At 40.9% G+C, this 18,121-nt stretch overlaps 1 protein-coding gene and 1 long non-coding RNA gene across 3 annotated transcripts in view; one reads left to right on the top strand and one right to left on the bottom strand.

Moving 5' to 3' along the window:
* The window catches only part of LOC128315458 (uncharacterized), a 97,716-nt gene that overhangs the window by 29,057 nt on the left and 50,538 nt on the right, over positions 1–18,121 (top strand). The gene's annotated exons all lie outside the window — the stretch shown is intronic.
* TAGAP (T cell activation RhoGTPase activating protein) lies at positions 7,400–17,039 on the bottom strand. Its single transcript, XM_015080866.3, has 10 exons — positions 16,883–17,039; positions 16,195–16,278; positions 16,054–16,107; positions 15,681–15,747; positions 14,024–14,190; positions 13,188–13,349; positions 12,594–12,703; positions 10,995–11,190; positions 10,105–10,219; positions 7,400–9,503 (listed from the first exon to the last, which is right to left on the bottom strand). Exons 2-10 carry the CDS (start codon positions 16,219–16,221, stop codon positions 8,236–8,238), a joined length of 2,166 nt encoding a protein of 721 aa, XP_014936352.2. The 5' UTR covers positions 16,222–16,278; positions 16,883–17,039; the 3' UTR covers positions 7,400–8,235.

The raw sequence follows: 18,121 nt of genomic DNA, 5'->3' as shown, positions 1-18,121 counted from the left end.
CTCTTTGCTATTAGCATTTGCTGATTTTTTATATTTATTTGTTTTTTTTTTTAATTTAAAGTTTGTTTATTTATTTAGAGTGTCCCACGTAGGCTCCAGACTGTCAGCACAGAGCCCCATATGGGTCTCGAACTCATGAACCAGGGATCATGACTTTGAGCCCAAATCAGGAGTCAGTTGCTTAGCCAACTGAGCCACCGAGGTGCTCCCAGTGTTTACTGATTTTTTTAAATGTGGTTTTCAAGGGCGCCTGTGTGGCTTAGTCAGTTAAGCGTCGGCTCTTGATTTGGCTCAAGTCATGATCTTGTGGTTTTGTGAGTTTGAACCCTGCGAAGAGCTCTATGCTGACAGCCCAGAGACTGCTTGGGATTCTCTCTCTTTCTCTCTCTCTCTGCCCCTCCCCCACTCGCTGGCACTCTCTCTCTCTCTCTCTCTCAAATAAATAAATAAAATTTTTTAAAAATGTAGTTTTCAGATTCAGTTAGTGTTGTCCCAGTAAGTAACAACAGCAATGACAAACAACAAAAAAACATTCCTGTTGGATGTTTTTTTGTGATCATTTTAAGTTTGTAAATTAACTTAGGAAAACTTGATGGTTTTGAATCTTACTCTCTAAGAATAAGTTCTTCTATTTTTGTTCCATTCTACTTCTTCATCCTGCAAGAACATTTAAAAATTTTTGTCAAATTGGTCTTATGTTTCTTCCTAGGTATTTTATCTATTTGTTGCCAACGGAGTCTTTTCTTTCATTATATTTTCTGTTAGTATGTATTGAGACTTTTGGTTTCTGTATATTAATATCACAGCTTGCTAGATTAATGTGTTTTCTTATTTCTAGTGGTTTTTATTTTTAACCGATTCTCTTGATTTTCGAAGTACTCAATTATATAACCTACAAATAGCAAAGCCTTGCCTCCTCTTTTATAATATTTATTCCTCTGTTTTCTTTCTCGTATGGGTGCTTTAGATAGTACCTTAAGAACAGTGTTAATAGAAATAGTACCAACCTGACTTTTTTCACACTTCAGCGGGAGTTTCCAGAGTTTCCTCGTTAAGCCCTTACAGCCTTTTCGTCTAAAATTGACATCTTTAAAAAATGTTCATCATTTTCTCTCATTAAGAATCTTTTATTTATTTAAAAAAAGCTTTTTAATGTTTATTTTTGAGAGACAGAGACAGAGACAGAGTGTGAGTGGGAAGGGGCAGAGAGAGAGAGAGAGGGAGACACAGGATCGCAAGCAGGCTCCAGGCTCCTAGCTGTCAGCACAAAACCCAACGCGGGGCTGGAATTCACAAACCCTGAGATCATGACCTGAGCCAAAGTTGGATGCTCAACTGACTGAGCCACCCAGGTGCCCCTCATTAAGAATCTTTTAAAAATTCAGTAGTGGAGGGGCGCTGTGTAACTCAGTTGATTAAGCATCCAACTCTTAATTTTGGGTCAGGTCATGATTTCATGGTTCATGAGTTCAAGCCCCTCATTGGGCTCTACTCTGACAGTGCAGAGCCTGCTTGGGATTCTCTCTCTCTCCCCCCCTCTCTCTGCCCCTCCCCTGTTTGTGAGCACTCTATCTCACAATAAATAAAACTTAAAAAAAATTCAGTAGTAGAGATTAGATTTTGACAGGTCTATGGAGCTGGTTATATTTTCCCTGTAACTTACCAAAATGATGAATTATGTTAATAAATTTCCTACATTGCAATTATACTTGCATTCCCACATTAACTCTACTTGGTATCCATACATTCCATCACTAATATTTTATTTAGGATTTTTACATCAATATTCATAAGATTGATCTGTAATTTTCTATGTCTCTTTTCATAATTTTTTTTTAAGTGGGCTTGGTGCCCATCATGGAGCCCAGCACAGAGCCCAAACTCATGACCCTGAGATCAAGACCTGAGCTGAGATGAAGAGTTGGATGCTTAACCAGCTGAGCCCCCCAGGCGCCCCTTCTCTGTTTAGATTTTCTCTCTCTTCCGGAGTTAGATTAGCAAATTATGTTTTTCTAGAAATAGTTAATCTCATCTACATTTTCAAATGCATTTGCATTCAGGTCAGCAAAGGAGTTCTTTGATTCTTTAAGTTTTCAGTCTCTGCTTTTATTTCCTATCATCATTTCTCCTGTTGTGTAACTTCTGATGTATCTTTCCCTGGACTAGATTAGGCAGCGAATATTTTCAGAGAGACAGCTTTGGTTTTATTTATCAGTTCTACTCCTTTTCTGTTTTTGAAATTACTAATTTCAACTTTTTTTTTATTATTCCGTTTCTAACTTCATTAACAGTATGCTGAATGCATTCAGTTTTATTTTTGTTTATTAATATAATTATGGAAGGACATGAATTTTCATCTGAACATTGCTTATCTCCGGTTCTGAAAGGTGGGGTGTACACATGCATCTTTCACATTAGCTGTCGTTCTTATTTATGGTAGAAAGTCACTGGGGGGTTAAGGAAAGAAGTTTGGGTACTATTTCTATCTTTCTAAGGAAAGAAGCCCCTGGGATGGGGCTAGATAAGGTGGGCCTTGATTGGTAGGTGGGAGGTGGAGGGCTTTAGACTTGATGAAAACGGTATTAAGTCATTGGAGATCTTTGGTCAGGAAAGTAACAAGATGTAAGTGTTGTTTTGAAAAGATGAACATCCCACATATTAGCAGTTATATTACATAGTACTTTGTCTTTTCCAAAACCATTTTGTATAGGAAATGCCTTTTTCGACGAGGATGGGAAAAAAAGAAGTTGTCAATTTCCTTTTCAACAGTGATGTGCTTAATCACATAAATGAATAGCTTCCTGGAAACTCTCATGATTATTTTAAATGTCATACGCTTGGCTGAAATCTTTCATTACTGCTCTGGAATCTGATATAGGAAGCACTTTTAAATATGAAGTATATCCTGGCACACCTGGGTGGCAAGGTCGGTTGAGTGTCTGACTTTGGCTCAGGTCATGATCTCATGGTTTGTGAGTTCAAGCCCCGCCTTGGGCTCACTGCTGTCAACCTGTCAGTGCAGAGCTTGCTTCAAATCTTCTGTCCCCACCTCTCTCTGCCCACTCCCCACTCACAGTCTGTCTGTCTGTCTGTCTGTCTGTCTGTCTCTCTCTCTCAAAAAGTAAATAAAACATTAAAAAAAGTTTGAAGTATATCCTAAAACTAATTGGACCATGAAACAATCATTTCTCCTATAGCACTTTATGTCATTTCTCATTTGGAATGTACCTTACCTTCAAGGCTGTCTTATTTCTCTACTAGCTTGTGAATTTCTTATATACAATATGTCTTAAATTTTAATTTGAAATTTTGTTAGTAATTCATTTTACTTAAAACTTCTCATATAAGTATTCTCACAATGTGCATATGAATGATTGAAGTACTCCAAAATTATCTGCCTTGTCTTTATTTATCCCTAATCATATTCAACATTTTTATTTTGAGGTTTGTCTCATTATACTAAATAATCTGTGCTTTATCCTGCTTTCTATGTTAGAGCAAGTAATTGTATGTGTTTTACCATATCCACGATCTCTTTTGATTTTTGTATCAAGAGCTAATAGTTCCTACTGATTTAGGCTAAAATCCTACTGATTTTGTTGGGAAAGGCAGAGTGCCTATGAGAAACTTATTTCCAAGACTCCTCTGCAGGTGAGAGTAGCCATGGGAATAACTTCTGGCTTCTGGGATGTAGATAGAAGTTAACTGAGCAAGAAAGTTCAAGGCTGGAGGAGGAGGATCTTGCTCACAGAAATGATGGTGGATTAGAAAACCACAAAGTGTGAACAAGGTGAGCTACCTAATTTGCAGGGGGCAGCACGAAATGAAAATGGGGGGCCCTTATTCAACACTTACTAATAATGAAAAAAATGCCAACAAGCAGAGCAATGAACCCCAGTGCTGGGCCCTTCTAAGCGTGGGGCTCTGAGACAACACAGGTCCCGTGCCTATGATGCTGGCCCTGGTTTGAAGGAACCCGGGGGCATGGGATGTCCTGGAGCTTCCATGTCAGCCCTGGGTGCCCATCTGCTTTTCTTTTAATGGAGAGCACATTCCCCTTCTTGTTTAAGCCTCTGTTATCTGGGTTTTCTGTTACGTGCATCCCACAACTGATGCGCTGTTGTGATTATCCTCGTTTTACAGATGAGGAAATGGATGCTCAGACAAGTTTAGTACCTGGTCCTGGGGGCACATTTGGGGTGTGGACTCAGGCCCTGCGAACTGGGTCTTGTACTATTATGCCAACACAGTGTCTTTCCTTGCCTACAGAGATGTTATCATTCTGCATTTCCTTTTTCGGGCAAGACTTTGCACTCTGCAGGTTTGCTGGTCTCCCAGGGGCCCCTCTTTGTAGGGGCCCTCTATAGTAGGAGGAGGGCAGCACTTTATCCCAGTGGTTTTTCCCCCTTCACATTTAATTTGTACCCCGAAGTTGACAAGATGCAGAATCTCTGTCCACATTTCAAATATGGCCAAAAAGTGATTCACTTCCATCTCTAGCAAAATGTTTATAGTTTCTTCCTCAGTGATTCTGCTTTTGCAGATAAGGAGTTAAGATCTTACATAATTCAATTAAAAAAGAAACTCAAAACATGTGAGATCCTATCTGATGTGGGTTTCTGTCTACTTGACCCTTCAGGAGGAAGGCATGTACTGGCGATCCTTCCAGTGAGATCACAATCAGGAAAATGCAGCTAGAGTTTATTCCATTAACAGTGCGTTAGGATAAATAGTGTTTATTGCCCTTGGATGTTCTCATCTATGGTCATGGAAAGCATTTTGGCCATTAACTACTATTTCTTTTATTAACTTACAAGCCACGGCTGCCACTTCCCTGCATGGGGACCCCATGTAGCACAAGCATTGTATTTGCTAGGCTCTGAGGTGATTGGAGTTTGGCTGAGCTCCAGTATGAGCATCTAGCCTTGGTTAACATCCACAAGTCAACATTTGTGGACCACTGGGCAGGGGTGGTCACAATGTGTCATGTGGGAGGCTGGCAATGGCATCTGGAACCCATTTCTCTCCCTCCTTATAGGAGAGAAAACTACCTATCTTCCCTGAGAGGAAGAAATTCTAGTCTGTACAGCCAGATTCCAGGGCGGTGAAGGCTGCATATTATTCACCAGTGGGCACATTAACTTTACATGCTTCCTTGTCTCTCACTTGGTAAGAGGGTCAGGGTCCCTCTTAAGCTAGGCCCAGGCAGGTGATGCATGGATGCTGGGGAGACCCAGTGGCTGTGGCTCAGAGGCTAGAGATCAGACCTGGATTTAGGTAGAAGCCCCTATTTAGCCCTTGACTTCCAACCTGATTTTACCATAGACCTTACACCGGGGTGTCAGGCACATTTGCAATAGTCCCATTTGTGATTGTGTGGCCCTTAGGAAGTTCATGGAGGACAGAACTTTGGCGTTCCTGGGTCCTTAACTAAAGCATCATTTTAACATTTTCCAATCGCACCATAAGCTTGGGTCTTCTGATTCCTTCACTAAAGCATCATTTTTTTTTTTTTTTAATTTTGAGAGAGAGAGAGAGGGAGGATGTGAATGGAGGAGGGGCAGAGAGAGAGAGGGAGACACAGAATCTAAAGCAGGCTCCAGGCCCTGAGCTATCAGCACAGAGCCCAACACGGGGCTTGAACTCAGGTACTGCAAGATCGTGACCTGAGCCGAAGTCAGATGTTTAACTGACTGAGCCACCCAGGTGCCCCAAGCATCATTCTAATAGTATCCAAATCTCACCATAAGCTTGGGTCCTTTGGTTATGGTGAAGTATTAAAAATTGTCAGCATAATCAAGGTATCATTAAGTAGTATTCTGTGAAGCTTGATGGAGGGGTTGCATTGTGTGCCCCCCCCCATTCATTTGTAGAAATCTTAACTCATAGGATCTCAGAATGTGACTACAAAGAGGTAAAATGATCATTAGAATGGGTCCTAATCCAATATGGCTGGTGGTGTCCCTCATGAAAGGGAAATCTGGGGACAGACACACATAGAGGGAAGACAGTGTAGAGATACAGAGTGATGGCCATGTACAAGCAAGCAGAGAAGCCTGGGAAAGATCCTTCCCTTGTGACCCTCGTAAGGAGCCAACCCGCCGACACCTAGATTTCAGTTCTAGCCTCCAGAACTATGAGATGATACGTTTCTGTAGCTTACAGTCCTTGTTTGTGATACTTTGTTATGGTAGCCCTAGGCAACTGATGGGCTTGGCAACTGGGGTTGGGCAATGCTAGAAGCCAGTGGTCTCCATGGATGGATGTGGGAAGACCACTCTGCAATATATAAGGTAGTCACCACACCTTTTTCTCCACTATTCAAAGATAGCAACAATCATGACATTTGCTCAACTGCAGGAAGCTCATAAATGTTTGCCACAAACTGTACTAGTTATGTGCAATAGGTAGACGGCTTCCAGTCTCACGCCACCCTTTTTAAAATAAAGAAATTTAAGACAACATTTTGGTGATATGAGTTGGGTCAACAGAGGTCAGGTCAGTGGTAAAGTGGAATAGATGGGAGGCTTCCTAGTTTTAGTTTTTTACTGATGAGAATTCTGATTGTCAGTAGGAAGTTGCTATTCTTGTTTTAGCCCTGAAATACTTAAAACAGTGCTTGGCACATGGTAGACGCTAAAAATTGTAACTGTCATTTGTGTCCAACTCTGGAAAAGGATTGCTCTTCTGAAGTTAGTGGTCAGAGGGGAGTGTCAACCCCTTGAAACTTATACATTTTTAGTGTGCTTAATAAAGTATTTCTCATGAAGTCTGAGCATGCTCCCTTGAGCAATCTGGGTTACATTTTTAACTTTGTACCACATTATCAATAAATCTCCTCTGAAAATAATAATAGGCCTTTGCCATCTGGTGGTTGGCCAACATAAAAATATTCTTTGAACAAATAAAAAACACACAGTGTTTTATGAAAGAAGTTGATGAAATAAGGAAAATAGAAGTCCAGTATCTCCAATGTACTGGATAAATATCTTAATCATTGAGCATTAAAGTTCTAACATATGACAAATATTTTTACCATTATGTTTGTGAATAAGCAAACTGAGCATCATAAAAACAAGGTTTGTGAAGGTAATGAAGAGTTTCATTCACTGAAACCAGGAAATATTATATTGGTTTTATTACCCTGTATTTGCATACTAAATTTTCTGGTCTCTGAGTGACTATTGAGAAAATGGCTTCGAGTAGGTATGTTTTTATGGTTTTGCAAACTACCAAAGAATAGGAATTATCTTTTCTTTCTAAAGACAAGATCCTCAGCCTGCCTATTAATCTAAGAATAATGGATATACATTCAGTAGATGCTTGTTGAATGGACCAATGTGTGAGTGCTTTTCTTAGTGGGTTTCTATGAACCAAGGAAGAGAAGGCAACACATCAGTAAAGAATGAACATGTTTACTTTGAAACCAGGAAGGCAATTTATTGTAGTGAGATTATACTGAAGTTCTATATATGATCCCCAATGCATATCATGCATATAAAGTTTCCTGCACACTGTTGGAGAAGGCATTGCTGAGCCGCAGAGAAACTCAAAGTGCTATAAATCAGTTAATATTGATGTAATGCATTTGTGCTAATCTACCCAAATTGAGAATGAGATGATTAAAAGAACACATTTCACTATTTTTCATAAATGTTAATGATGGCCTTTTCATTCACTGGAGTTTGTAATGCCTTCGATATAACTCCAAACACTGAAGTCTGTTCTTGCAGTCTGCTCCTTTTTTCTTACCGTTGTGGGTAATTATCACAAAGCTGTTTACTGGAGGAAACTTCTAACAGAAATTTAAACATTTTCCCTAAATGGAGTTTGTGGAAAATATGAAAAATGGGATGACATTTGAGGCAACAAAGAAAGGAAAAAAATTATTTTTGAACACTAATAGTGTTCAAAATACTGCCCCAGGAGGCAGAGAACAGCAGTGCAGTTGACTACAAGTTCGCAAATACACACATACTCATGTAGACATCTTTGCACCTAACACCTTGTCTCTAATACATTTTATACACTTGCTACATGTTGCATGAATTTGGGCACACACAGACACTGCCTGAGTCCCATTGCGTGGCTATCCCCTCTAGGGAGGCCTCTATACAACCTTTCTAAAAGAGCTTATTCTCGACTTTTTGGAAAACAGAGTTCAAAGCAGTTCTTTATACAGTTGTGCATTTACAGAGACGCCATAAGCCATGTCATGGTGTCTGGTCTGCCGTCCTAAATGTAGGATTCTTTAGCATACTGGAGTTGGTCAGCCTCAAAGACCGGCTGACTACATTGCCGCACTAGATGGTTCAGCTTAGTCTTCTGTTTTGACTCAGATACAGTTCTTGGCCGGTGCAGGTCAGGTCTACCTGTGACGGTCACGTGTCCTATTGTTTCTACAGAAACATGTACAGTCTGGCTCTGTCTCCAGCTCTCAGTCCTGGGAGATAGTCTGTGCCTGTCAAGCAGCTCTTGACTGCATGTATTTCTTAAATTCCCTCCGTGATGAAAAGGTCGGAGAGGTTCAGCATCCTGGCTGAGCATTCTGGCCCTCATGCTCCCGACTGTTTGGCCCCTGTAGGCCGAGAGGTCCAATGCCTGGAGCCGAATGGCCTCTTCGTAAGATGGCGGACTACCTGGGCTTCTCTGATCCACTTGTTGGAACACATCCCTGACAGAGAGGGCATAGGATGTGGAGCTACAGTCTAGAGCAGTTTGGCCCTGGATTTCAGACAAGTTTTCCTGGATGATCCGCCCAGAAAGCTGGCTCTCTTTTTTAAAACCTTTCTTTACTTGGTCTCTGGTAAAGCCTTTGGATTTTACAGACATGCAGCTGGGGGCTTTGGTCAGCACTCTTTTGTGAGAGGCAAAGGAGAATGACATGGAGTGTTTTTTAATTTCTCTGTTGGGCTTACTCTTCTCTGTCTTTGTGAAAGACTGATGTCTGGTGAAGAAATTTCTTTTGGGACTGGAAGGAGAAGCCACGGGTGAACCATCAGAGGAAGCATCCAGAGAGCCACTGGAGGAGGCTTTGGGCGCTAGTCCCCACAGTAACACTGAACCCTGAGTCGAGTTCTTCACCTTCAGGTCCTGTGGTCTCTGGGCTTTGCCTTCCACTGTAGGAAACACCTCCTCTGGAAAGGGGTCTTCAGTTTCCTTACTTTCCAAATGAGCCCCTGCCTGGGCCATGGCGATGTCCTCCTCGCTTCGTGTTAGTTTTTGGTGTGTTTTCTGGCTCTCGAGGCTCTCCTGTGAGGATGACGGGCTGGGCTCTGAGTACCTCCTGTCTAGTTCACTCAGGGAGTTTTTCAGCCTGGCAAGAGTGCTGCTGATGGGCTCCGGACTCAACTCCCAAGTGAGCTGGGGGCCTCTGGGCCCCCAGCTGGCAGTTGTCTCCACAGGTACTGGGGGTCGCCTATTTGGGGAGCCAGTGGCACCACCGGAGTCCACGTCAGGATCATTGCTGTCATAAGCTGAGTCATTCTGCAGCGTTGACATGTCTGGGGGAAGTTAAGGGACAGTTGAGTTTCTGGTTCAGTTTCTCTGAGAAATAAACTTTAGTACAATTCCCCCTACTTATATCAAGTATGGCCCTGGGTAATCTGGTGAAGCTACTTTGGGGCTTGATATGAAATTTGCCACATTAAAATTTTGTTTCTTTCCTAGTTTGAGGTGCAGAAGAGAAGCAGATAAAGGAAATAGGGAGAATGAGAAAAGAGAGAAAACATTTCAATGAAAATTTGTTGATCTTAAATTAAAAAATTAATCCTTTGGATGGCTCTTTCATTGTATCCATTCCATTTTAATGGACCCATAGCCCATTATGTGGAAACAACCCTCTAGCTGAAGTTAACTTAGTAAAATTAGAAGGTTTTTGTGATTCTGAAAGAAGCTGAATGAGTGTCAGCTGAGTGAGGAGGCACTGCACGGAAATTTGAGAACAGGTGTCCGTGTGAATGGTGTCCTATGAGTTTGATTTGGTGATTTGTGTAGGTAGCTGTCGCTTCAAATACCAGATATATTTTACATTACTGGCATGGACTGGCAGACTGGCATGAACTTTCCCCCACAGTCATCATCAATCGAGAACACATTTTGTACCTGAACTGTCAGTGTGTTCCAGGGAGTCATCAGAAGCAGTACTGGAATGTGCCGGAATGTTCTCCCCAAATATTTCCAAGCAGTTGTCGATGAGGAATTCCACCAATGTCTTAACCTGTGAGGAAAAATAAACAAGTTGTCAGCCTAAAGCTATCTTTAATTTTTTTAAAGGAAGAGGAGAAATAATGGGGATATGATGGGGGCCAACTGATAGGGAGGTGCCAAAATAAGCGTAAGGGATCTTTATGTGTTTGAGAAGAGCATGTGGAAAATTGGTAAAAATCACATATATTAAAGTTATCTTTGAGACACACATTTTTTTTGAGATTTAAAAAACCCTCTTCCTTTCAAGTAATTTTTATCTACATAAGGAGTTTCCCAAACTGATAGTTGGACTGATGGCGTGTGATACACAAGTCCTGTGAGACAAGAGGTTTGTTCTGTTTCATCAAATGCATGAGTCTAAGAGGGCAGAACTATGACAAAAGCATTTTGTATTTCATATTTCACTTGAACTTGAGTCAGAGAAACTTAGAGGCATTTTACACTTGGGTCTTCCTTCCTTCCTTCCTCTCCCTCCCCCCCCCTCTTTTTTAATAATTTACTTATTTTTGAGAGAGAGAACTTGTTGTGTGCACAGGTGAGTGAGGGAGGGCCAGAGAGAGGGAGAGACAGATTCCCAAGCAGGCTCCACACTGCCAGCACAGAGCCCGACATGGGGCTCGATCCCATGAACTGTGACATCATGACCTGAGCCAAAACCAAGAGTCGGATGCTTAACCAACTGAGCGACCCAGAAGCCTCCTCCATTCCTTTTTATTATCACTTGGTGTTTTCAAACAAACAGTGAGATCAAATTGGGAGTTTGTCAGAAATAGACCAGAACAAACCTTGTTGTTTAAGTCTTTCTGGGCTTCGAATGACAGGTGTTGGTCATTCTCTCGGGTCAGCACGTTGGGTCCAATGCAGATAGCTAGATTGCTGGCATCCATCTTACTGATCTCTGAGTTCTTGCTAATGAGGTAGAGCACGGAGACCAGGTGTTTGAGCAGCAGGAGGTTGGGCCGGGGGAGCTTATCTGCAACCCTGGAATGAAGTTCAGGGAGGCTGGTTTTAGAGGAGGCTAATGGTCTATCTCCCTTTAGTATCTCAAGTTGAAAGTTTCTGCCTAACCCAGACTTCCTTTAAAATGAAGAAGGTGCATTTTCACAGTAAGATTGTGAAATGTTTATTCAGACACTTCCAGTGGTAACAGACGTGGCATGAAACTGGTTAACCATGAGATCCTAAAGACCTAAGACACTGGTCTTTATAATTAGGAAGGACACCAATAACACAACCCTTTATTATTTGTATTGATCTCAAATTAGGAATCCTTAACTTCTGCGACAAACCCCATAGTTTAATACATTTTGAAAATTGTTTTGTTGAGTAATCATTTAGCCAGGCAGAATGTCTTTCTAGCACTGCAAGACTGGTGTTTTTGGAACACAGTCATTTACTTTTTTTGATCTGTGATCATCACACAAAGATGACCCATTTTTATACCATTCTGAGAAACCTTTATGGAGCATAAATCAGTTTATAAGGGCATGTTCATAAACATGGTCAAGGTAGCACTTAAATGGCAACATCAGGACTAACAATAATTAGATTTATAAAGCCTCATTTTTTCAAAATAAGCAATGGTGACTAAGTAGGGACCATTTTCATTTCTCATAAGAAGTTACTATTTGAAAGAGCTTATGTCTTTAAGGGGAAACTTCTAATAATATTAGGATTTTCAATTTGGGACAGATACTCTTAACACCTTCAATTCAATAACTATTTCCCTGGAAATATTTAGCCGCCTGGGACAATCGTAATAAATAGACTTTCATAGCATTCGGCGAAAGAGCTGATATTTCAAAGTTAGGTGTTTAAGATTGTCTAGTCACTAACAGGTTACAGTTTCATTTACGAATGTAATTGTTTTTGTTGTCTTTGGAATTTGTTTTTATATAGTTTTCATTTTGATTAATTATACGAATATGAAACATGCTGTGGAATTTTGTGATCAAAACATTCCCTTCCTATGTTCTACGATGCCTTAGGGGATGTTTTTATGGGAGAATTGTTGCCTTGCCTGACACCCATTTATTAGGTTAAGAATAACCCCAAATTCCTACACTTGGCTATTTAGCGTGTTTTCAGGGTTTCACCTAAGATTTTGCCCCATTCCTTCTTGAACAACTTACGTTTTTAGACCCCCCACCTCTTGGGATTTGTGCTTTCCACTCTTTGAAAAAGTGCTTCCTTTCATTTGGCTAAAACCACTTTAAAAGGAGTCTCCAAAGTACCTTGTGATTTTTATTCTGGGAGTAGATAAACAATTCCATTCTGATTCCCTAAACACTTCAATTTTCATGAAACACTCAGAGAATTATGTGAAGAATCAAAAAATGGAGACCATGTGGGCCTGGCCTCTGGCAAGGACTCTGGCAACTTACTGTTTCAGGGCCTCAATTCTGTCCTCCTCATTCTGCCTCTCCAGGGCGTCCATCCAGTCCTCAAACAGGTCACATGAAAGTAGCCTCAGTGGGATACTTCTGAGGAAGTCCTGGAGGATGAAAGGGGATGGTTTGTCCTGTTTATGTTACATTATGTGCTGGCATCTTCATCGTCCCCTTGTCTGGTCTGTCTCAGAGACCCTCTGATCATCTTAACACAGGCTGCGCCCCCTTCCTTCTTGCATTTGAATACTCTAGGGAAATCTCTCTCATCAACTTCCTAACAACGCGCACACACAGTAAGGCCATCATCTGAGGGGCAGCCAGATTCAGGGGCACAGACTTGGCCATGGGACAGTCTAAGTGCCTTTTCTCATCAGGATTTGGGGAGAATTTAATGTATCGCCTTCTGTTGGAATCTGGGATCATAGAAACAGATGTTTATATAAGAAAATAAAAGGCTTAGCCAAAAAAACTTAAACTCCAGTATCAGTTTACTTTGATTTGTAGGGAGAAGAGCCCATTTCTTATTTTCTGAAAATTAATGTGTCAGAGCCACCTGCAGATGATTTGGCAGCAATGTTGTGAACTCACCTTAAAGACCACAGCCAGAAGGTGCACAGGGAGACTTTTCAGATCCACCACGCCTCCAGAGTTGAGCTCTTCCTTTAGCTCTTTGCGGGCTTTCTCATTGGCCGCTTTCCTGAATATCCCTTCAGTGGAAGGTCCTTTAAGGCACAGAATAGTGAGAATATCCTATAGGAAAGAGGGGTAGGAATAGGAAATGATTACCCTTAGTTTGAATGCATGAAACCATATGCTGCTACTAATACATGAAAAATCTATGTTTAGGTAAGAGAAAGAATTAAAATGGTGCATGTGAACAGTAGCAAACTTCACCTGTCCTAGAATATCTTCTCCATAAAAGTTAGTTCTTCATGATACCGAGATGGTGTTAACAAGAGACCTCTAATGCCAGTTTTTCTTTATAGCCCCATTGCTATCAACTGTCTCCCTCAACTCTGCTATTTTTCTAAGAGGAGGTAAATGGTGAAAGCTCTAATTTTTTACATTCTAAAATTATTCCAGGCCTCCCTCCTTTCAAGTCATTCCATATAAACACTGGATTTTTGATCATACACTTTAGACCCCATCTCTGTTGACTTTTCAGAAGCTACACATTTTAAGCATTCTCAACTCCATGAGATCATGAGGATGGAAGGATGGAGGGCAAGTAGAGCTAATTTCTAGAGTGTAAGCAGCCAGGTACTCTCCTGACTGTACTCATATGTGGAAACACCATTTCCAAAAGTGGAAAAAACTAAATACTGGCCCCAGCAAGATTAGCATGAGAATGATATTTAGAGCTCCCAAGAATCTTTCACATCCAACAAAAACCTGATGTAGGTTACAAGTAAATGCACACCTACCTGGATGGGTCTGGGGAGTATGTCGTCCTCACCACAGATGATTGATAAGGGCTGATCAAATAGTGGCGTTTTCAGTTCTGGTTCTGAAGCCCCAGGAAAATCTGACATAGGAGAAAGCCTTCTCATGAGAAAAGGCCAAGACAGCACCTTTTTTCTCTTCTTAATTTCTACAGCCAGGAAAACAAGGCAAAGAGAAAAATTAAATTTAACTTATTAATAAATAAAGACCCATATAAGACAATGGATATCATCAGCCACTTAATGTCATCTATGGTATGTCATGGGGGGGGGCAGGAATAATTTTGAAAAACTGAGAAAGCAAAGGGCGTGAATTTTAATCGAGAAAAATCAACCGAAAAAGCAACCACATTGTCACCAGAGCAACCAGCCCCTAAACATCAACACCAAGGTTCCTCAAAGTCTCCACCTTTCCTGTTTTTACCCTTCACTGGCTGTTTGCTACAAAAAATCAGCAAAACCTAGCCAAGCAGATCACAAACAACCATCTTAATATATTAACCTTAATAACTATGGTGGGCATTTCTGATGTGAAATAGATTATTTTAATTTTCTTCATTGGTGGAAAAAAACGAAACTTAGAAGGAGAGGAAGTGACTTGCTTAAGATCTTTTTTTTTTTTTAAACTGAAATATAGTTGACAGTAGAATGTTACGTTAATTTCAGCCACAATGGGAAACAGTATGGAGTTTCCTCAAAAAATTAAAATAGAAATACCTTATGAGCCAGTGATTTTACTGCTAGGTTTTACCCAAAGAAAACAAAAATACTAATTCAAAAAGATCTACGCACCCCTGTGTTTATTGTAGCATTATTTACAACAGCCAAGATATGGAAGCAAACCAAGTGTCCAGTGATAGATGAATGGATAAAGATGTGGTTTATAAATACAGCGGAATATCACTGAGCCATAAAAAAAGAGTGGAACCTTGTTCAAGATCATTTTGAAGACACTTAGCTGGGCTGGCGGGTAAACCTCTGCAGCCACTTAGCCACTAGGGGGAGCTACAACAGGCTGTCTGCAGTCCCCTTTAGGATGTCCCTGGCGGCTGCTTTGGGACAGCGCTGGCACAAATTGCCAGGAAGGCTTGAACCTAGACCTGGCAGTTGGGAACTATCAGTAAAACATTAGCAAGATGTTTTATCTTTGCAAAATCCTGAAGATGTGTATGCAACGGGTATCGCACCTCACAGGTTTCCTTCTGTCTCTCTTTTCTGTCTCCTTCTTTCTCTTGTTTTCCTCTAAATATAAAAGCTGTATTTTCCAAATGCATTGCCATATGTTTCTACACTGGCAAGTGGAAGAGGATGGCTAGAGAAGGAAGAAAAGGGAAAAGGAACGGTCTCTTTTTCATATGTATGCATGCTGTAATTGTTAAAACAGAAGCGCCTAGGAGATCTGACCCCACGAAAAACCCCTTGAAGAGCTGGGGGGTTGGCTGTAGAGAGGATCTTGTCTGTCAGAGTGCCCTGATGCTCTGGTGAGCTGGAGCCTGCCTGCCATCTAAGTGTTAATGTTCTGCGGTCTTTAAAAGAACATTTATAAAAAAAAATTCCTAGTAAAGTACTGTGGTTTTGCAAACCAAGAACATTTGTTGTTAGCACTTACATAAAAGATCAGTATGTTTTCAAAACTCACCAATTAGCTGGCAAATATTATTTTCACCCTCAGATGATGCCAACAGAGGATGTTCCTTGATATCACCCTAAAAATATATTTGTTTTAGTTAAAAATGACTGAAGAGATCTACCCAGTCTTGCCCCACAAAATACACATACAACATTTTATTCATATTAGGAATTGGTCAATAGAGTCCACTGATTTTTTCTAGCTTCTAGAATCAACAATTGATTATCATCCTATAAGGTCCCAATTAATGTATTTAATGTACTGCACGAATGATGTTAATTTTCTACTCTGGTAATTAAATAATCCAAACAATATTCCATTAAAACACAGTGTTCCACATTCTCACAGTGCAGATAAAAAGTGTTTAAAATTGCTTTCTTACCTCTGACTGACATTCAATCAATGTCTCCATGTTATTGGCATTTAGTGTTTTTGCCTAAAAGAGAAAACCAAAATTAGGTACAGATCTTTTGACTCTGACTTCTGGAAAACCGGAATTAGTAAATGTAAGAGGGGGACGTACGGCATTGCAACTGCTTATCAACTTCATTAGAGTCTGTGCTGACTGTCCAGCGATGAATTTCCCTCCGTGTGTCCTTGGCTCTGCCTGTGAGAAATCACGTGAGAAAGAGTGAGGAGGGAGACACATAATAAGTTGGCCGATTTCAGTGCCAAAACACAAAGTTTGAAACCGTTAGGTAGAAAAGTTTTCATTTAAAGTCTGTGTGTATGTTACTAGATATCTTAGGCTGTTAAGGACAGCACCTGAACACACTTCTTTCTATATTATTTAAACCTGATACCTTTACCACGCCACACTTATTCACTTATTCCATTCCCATCAAGAAATAATCTGACAAATAGTTACATAATAATTATATACCCTCTTTTTTTGGCAGCGGGTAGAGCTCACTATGTGTCAGGCACTGTATTGCGTGCTCTGCACGGATGATCTCATCTAACCCCCAGGGTCAAAAACTTATTCCCAAGATGCTACTTGTAGTAAACACAAAACAAAGTTAACCTTTCTGGAATTCCCATGCCAAAGAAGTTCAGGCTTCACACTGAAGCCAAACTTTGCGCGTTCAGCGTCTTTGTAACATGACATGTTGTGTGTTTGTGGTACAGCTGTTTTCTGTCGGAGGTGCTCTCAGACACCTGCGATTTGCTAGCTCGCTTATTCTCTAGTGATGTGAATTTATGGTACTCACCCTCAGAGGGTCTCCAGCCAGACTTGTCTTATCTCCGGGGGACTGTGAAAAATGGGAGAAACAGCATTTCACTCTGCTCCTACTAATCCACTGGTTGAGAGGGCAAGACTGAATGACCGGCTTCACGTGTCCTGCATTATAAACGAGAGGGGGCGGGCAGGTGGAAATTCAGAATATTACTGAGACCGGAAAGAACATCATGGGTTGTCACACAGACTTAGCCAGCCAGACACTGGAGAGCTCTCACTTCCTCATTCCTTTTAGGGCAGCTCTGGTTCTTTTTCTTCTTCTTCCACTTCAAAGTTAAAAAAAAAAATCTACAAACTAGTAGGGGTGGAAAAGATGACATATGGCTCTTAGGTGAAGGCTCTGATTAATGTCACAGGTGGGATGTGTGAACAAGAAATTGTGTTATTCTGTAATAAACATAATTTTATTTTGTAAAGTGGTGATTTCAGTACCTTATTTTGTGTTATTCTGTAATAAACATAATTTTATTTTGTAAAGTGGTGATTTCAGTACCTTATTTTGTATCCTGTTTGGGTGCCGTCTCCCCTCCCACCCACCATCTACTCTGTTCATCAGTTACCACACATTGACTGGCATCCTCTGGGTGCAGGATGCTATTCCTCCCAGAAGCTCCAGACATGCTGCTGCTTTTGAGAAATGGTCGCTACCAGTTTCCTTTGGAATTAGGTAGAGAGTCCCCTAGAGCCAGCTGCCAAAATATTAACCCCCTTCTCCTTTCCCTAACTCCTGGTCAAAATTGCTAATACCATCTCTAATCTTGACATGGAAGGAAAACCAAAAATTCCTTTGATCAGATCAATTTCAAATAGAAAGGAGATCGTGAGGGGCACCTGGGTGGCTCAGAAAAGCATCCAACTTCGGTTCAGGTCATGATCTCACTGTTCGTGCGATCGAGCCCCACACCAGGCTGACTGCTATCAGCGCAGAGCCCTCTTTGGATCCTGTGTCTCCCTTTTTCTGCCCCTCCCCTGCTTGTTCTCTCTCTCTCTCAAAAATAAATAAACATTTAATTCTTTTCTAAAGAAAAAAAGAAAAGAGATGGTGAACTTCATCTGTGGATCCCTCCTCCTCCTCGTCCATCCCTCCTCCTCCTCCTTCTTCTTCATGTGTGGATCCTTCATTCTGGATAAGAGAAAATCTCTGGTCTTTTCTATGGCTAAAAGGCTATGTATGTGACCTATATTACGACATCTTCACGCAGTGGAGTGT

Source organism: Acinonyx jubatus, chromosome B2, assembly GCF_027475565.1.
Source record: "Acinonyx jubatus isolate Ajub_Pintada_27869175 chromosome B2, VMU_Ajub_asm_v1.0, whole genome shotgun sequence".
Taxonomy (NCBI): domain Eukaryota; kingdom Metazoa; phylum Chordata; class Mammalia; order Carnivora; family Felidae; genus Acinonyx; species Acinonyx jubatus.
The sequence above is the reverse complement of the archived record's forward strand: the minus strand, read 5'-3'. Positions and strand labels throughout refer to the sequence as shown.

Bases quoted from the DNA above. Each gene is read 5' to 3' on its own strand.
- TAGAP (XM_015080866.3), bottom strand. From the start codon at position 16,221: ATGAAGTTGATAAGCAGTTGCAATGCC. The intron at 16,108-16,194 runs GTACGTCCCCCT...TTTCTCTTTTAG, and splicing joins TGATAAGCAGTTGCAATGCC to GCAAAAACACTAAATGCCAA. The intron at 13,350-14,023 runs GTAGGTGTGCAT...TCTTTCCTATAG, and splicing joins TACTCCCCAGACCCATCCAG to GATATTCTCACTATTCTGTG.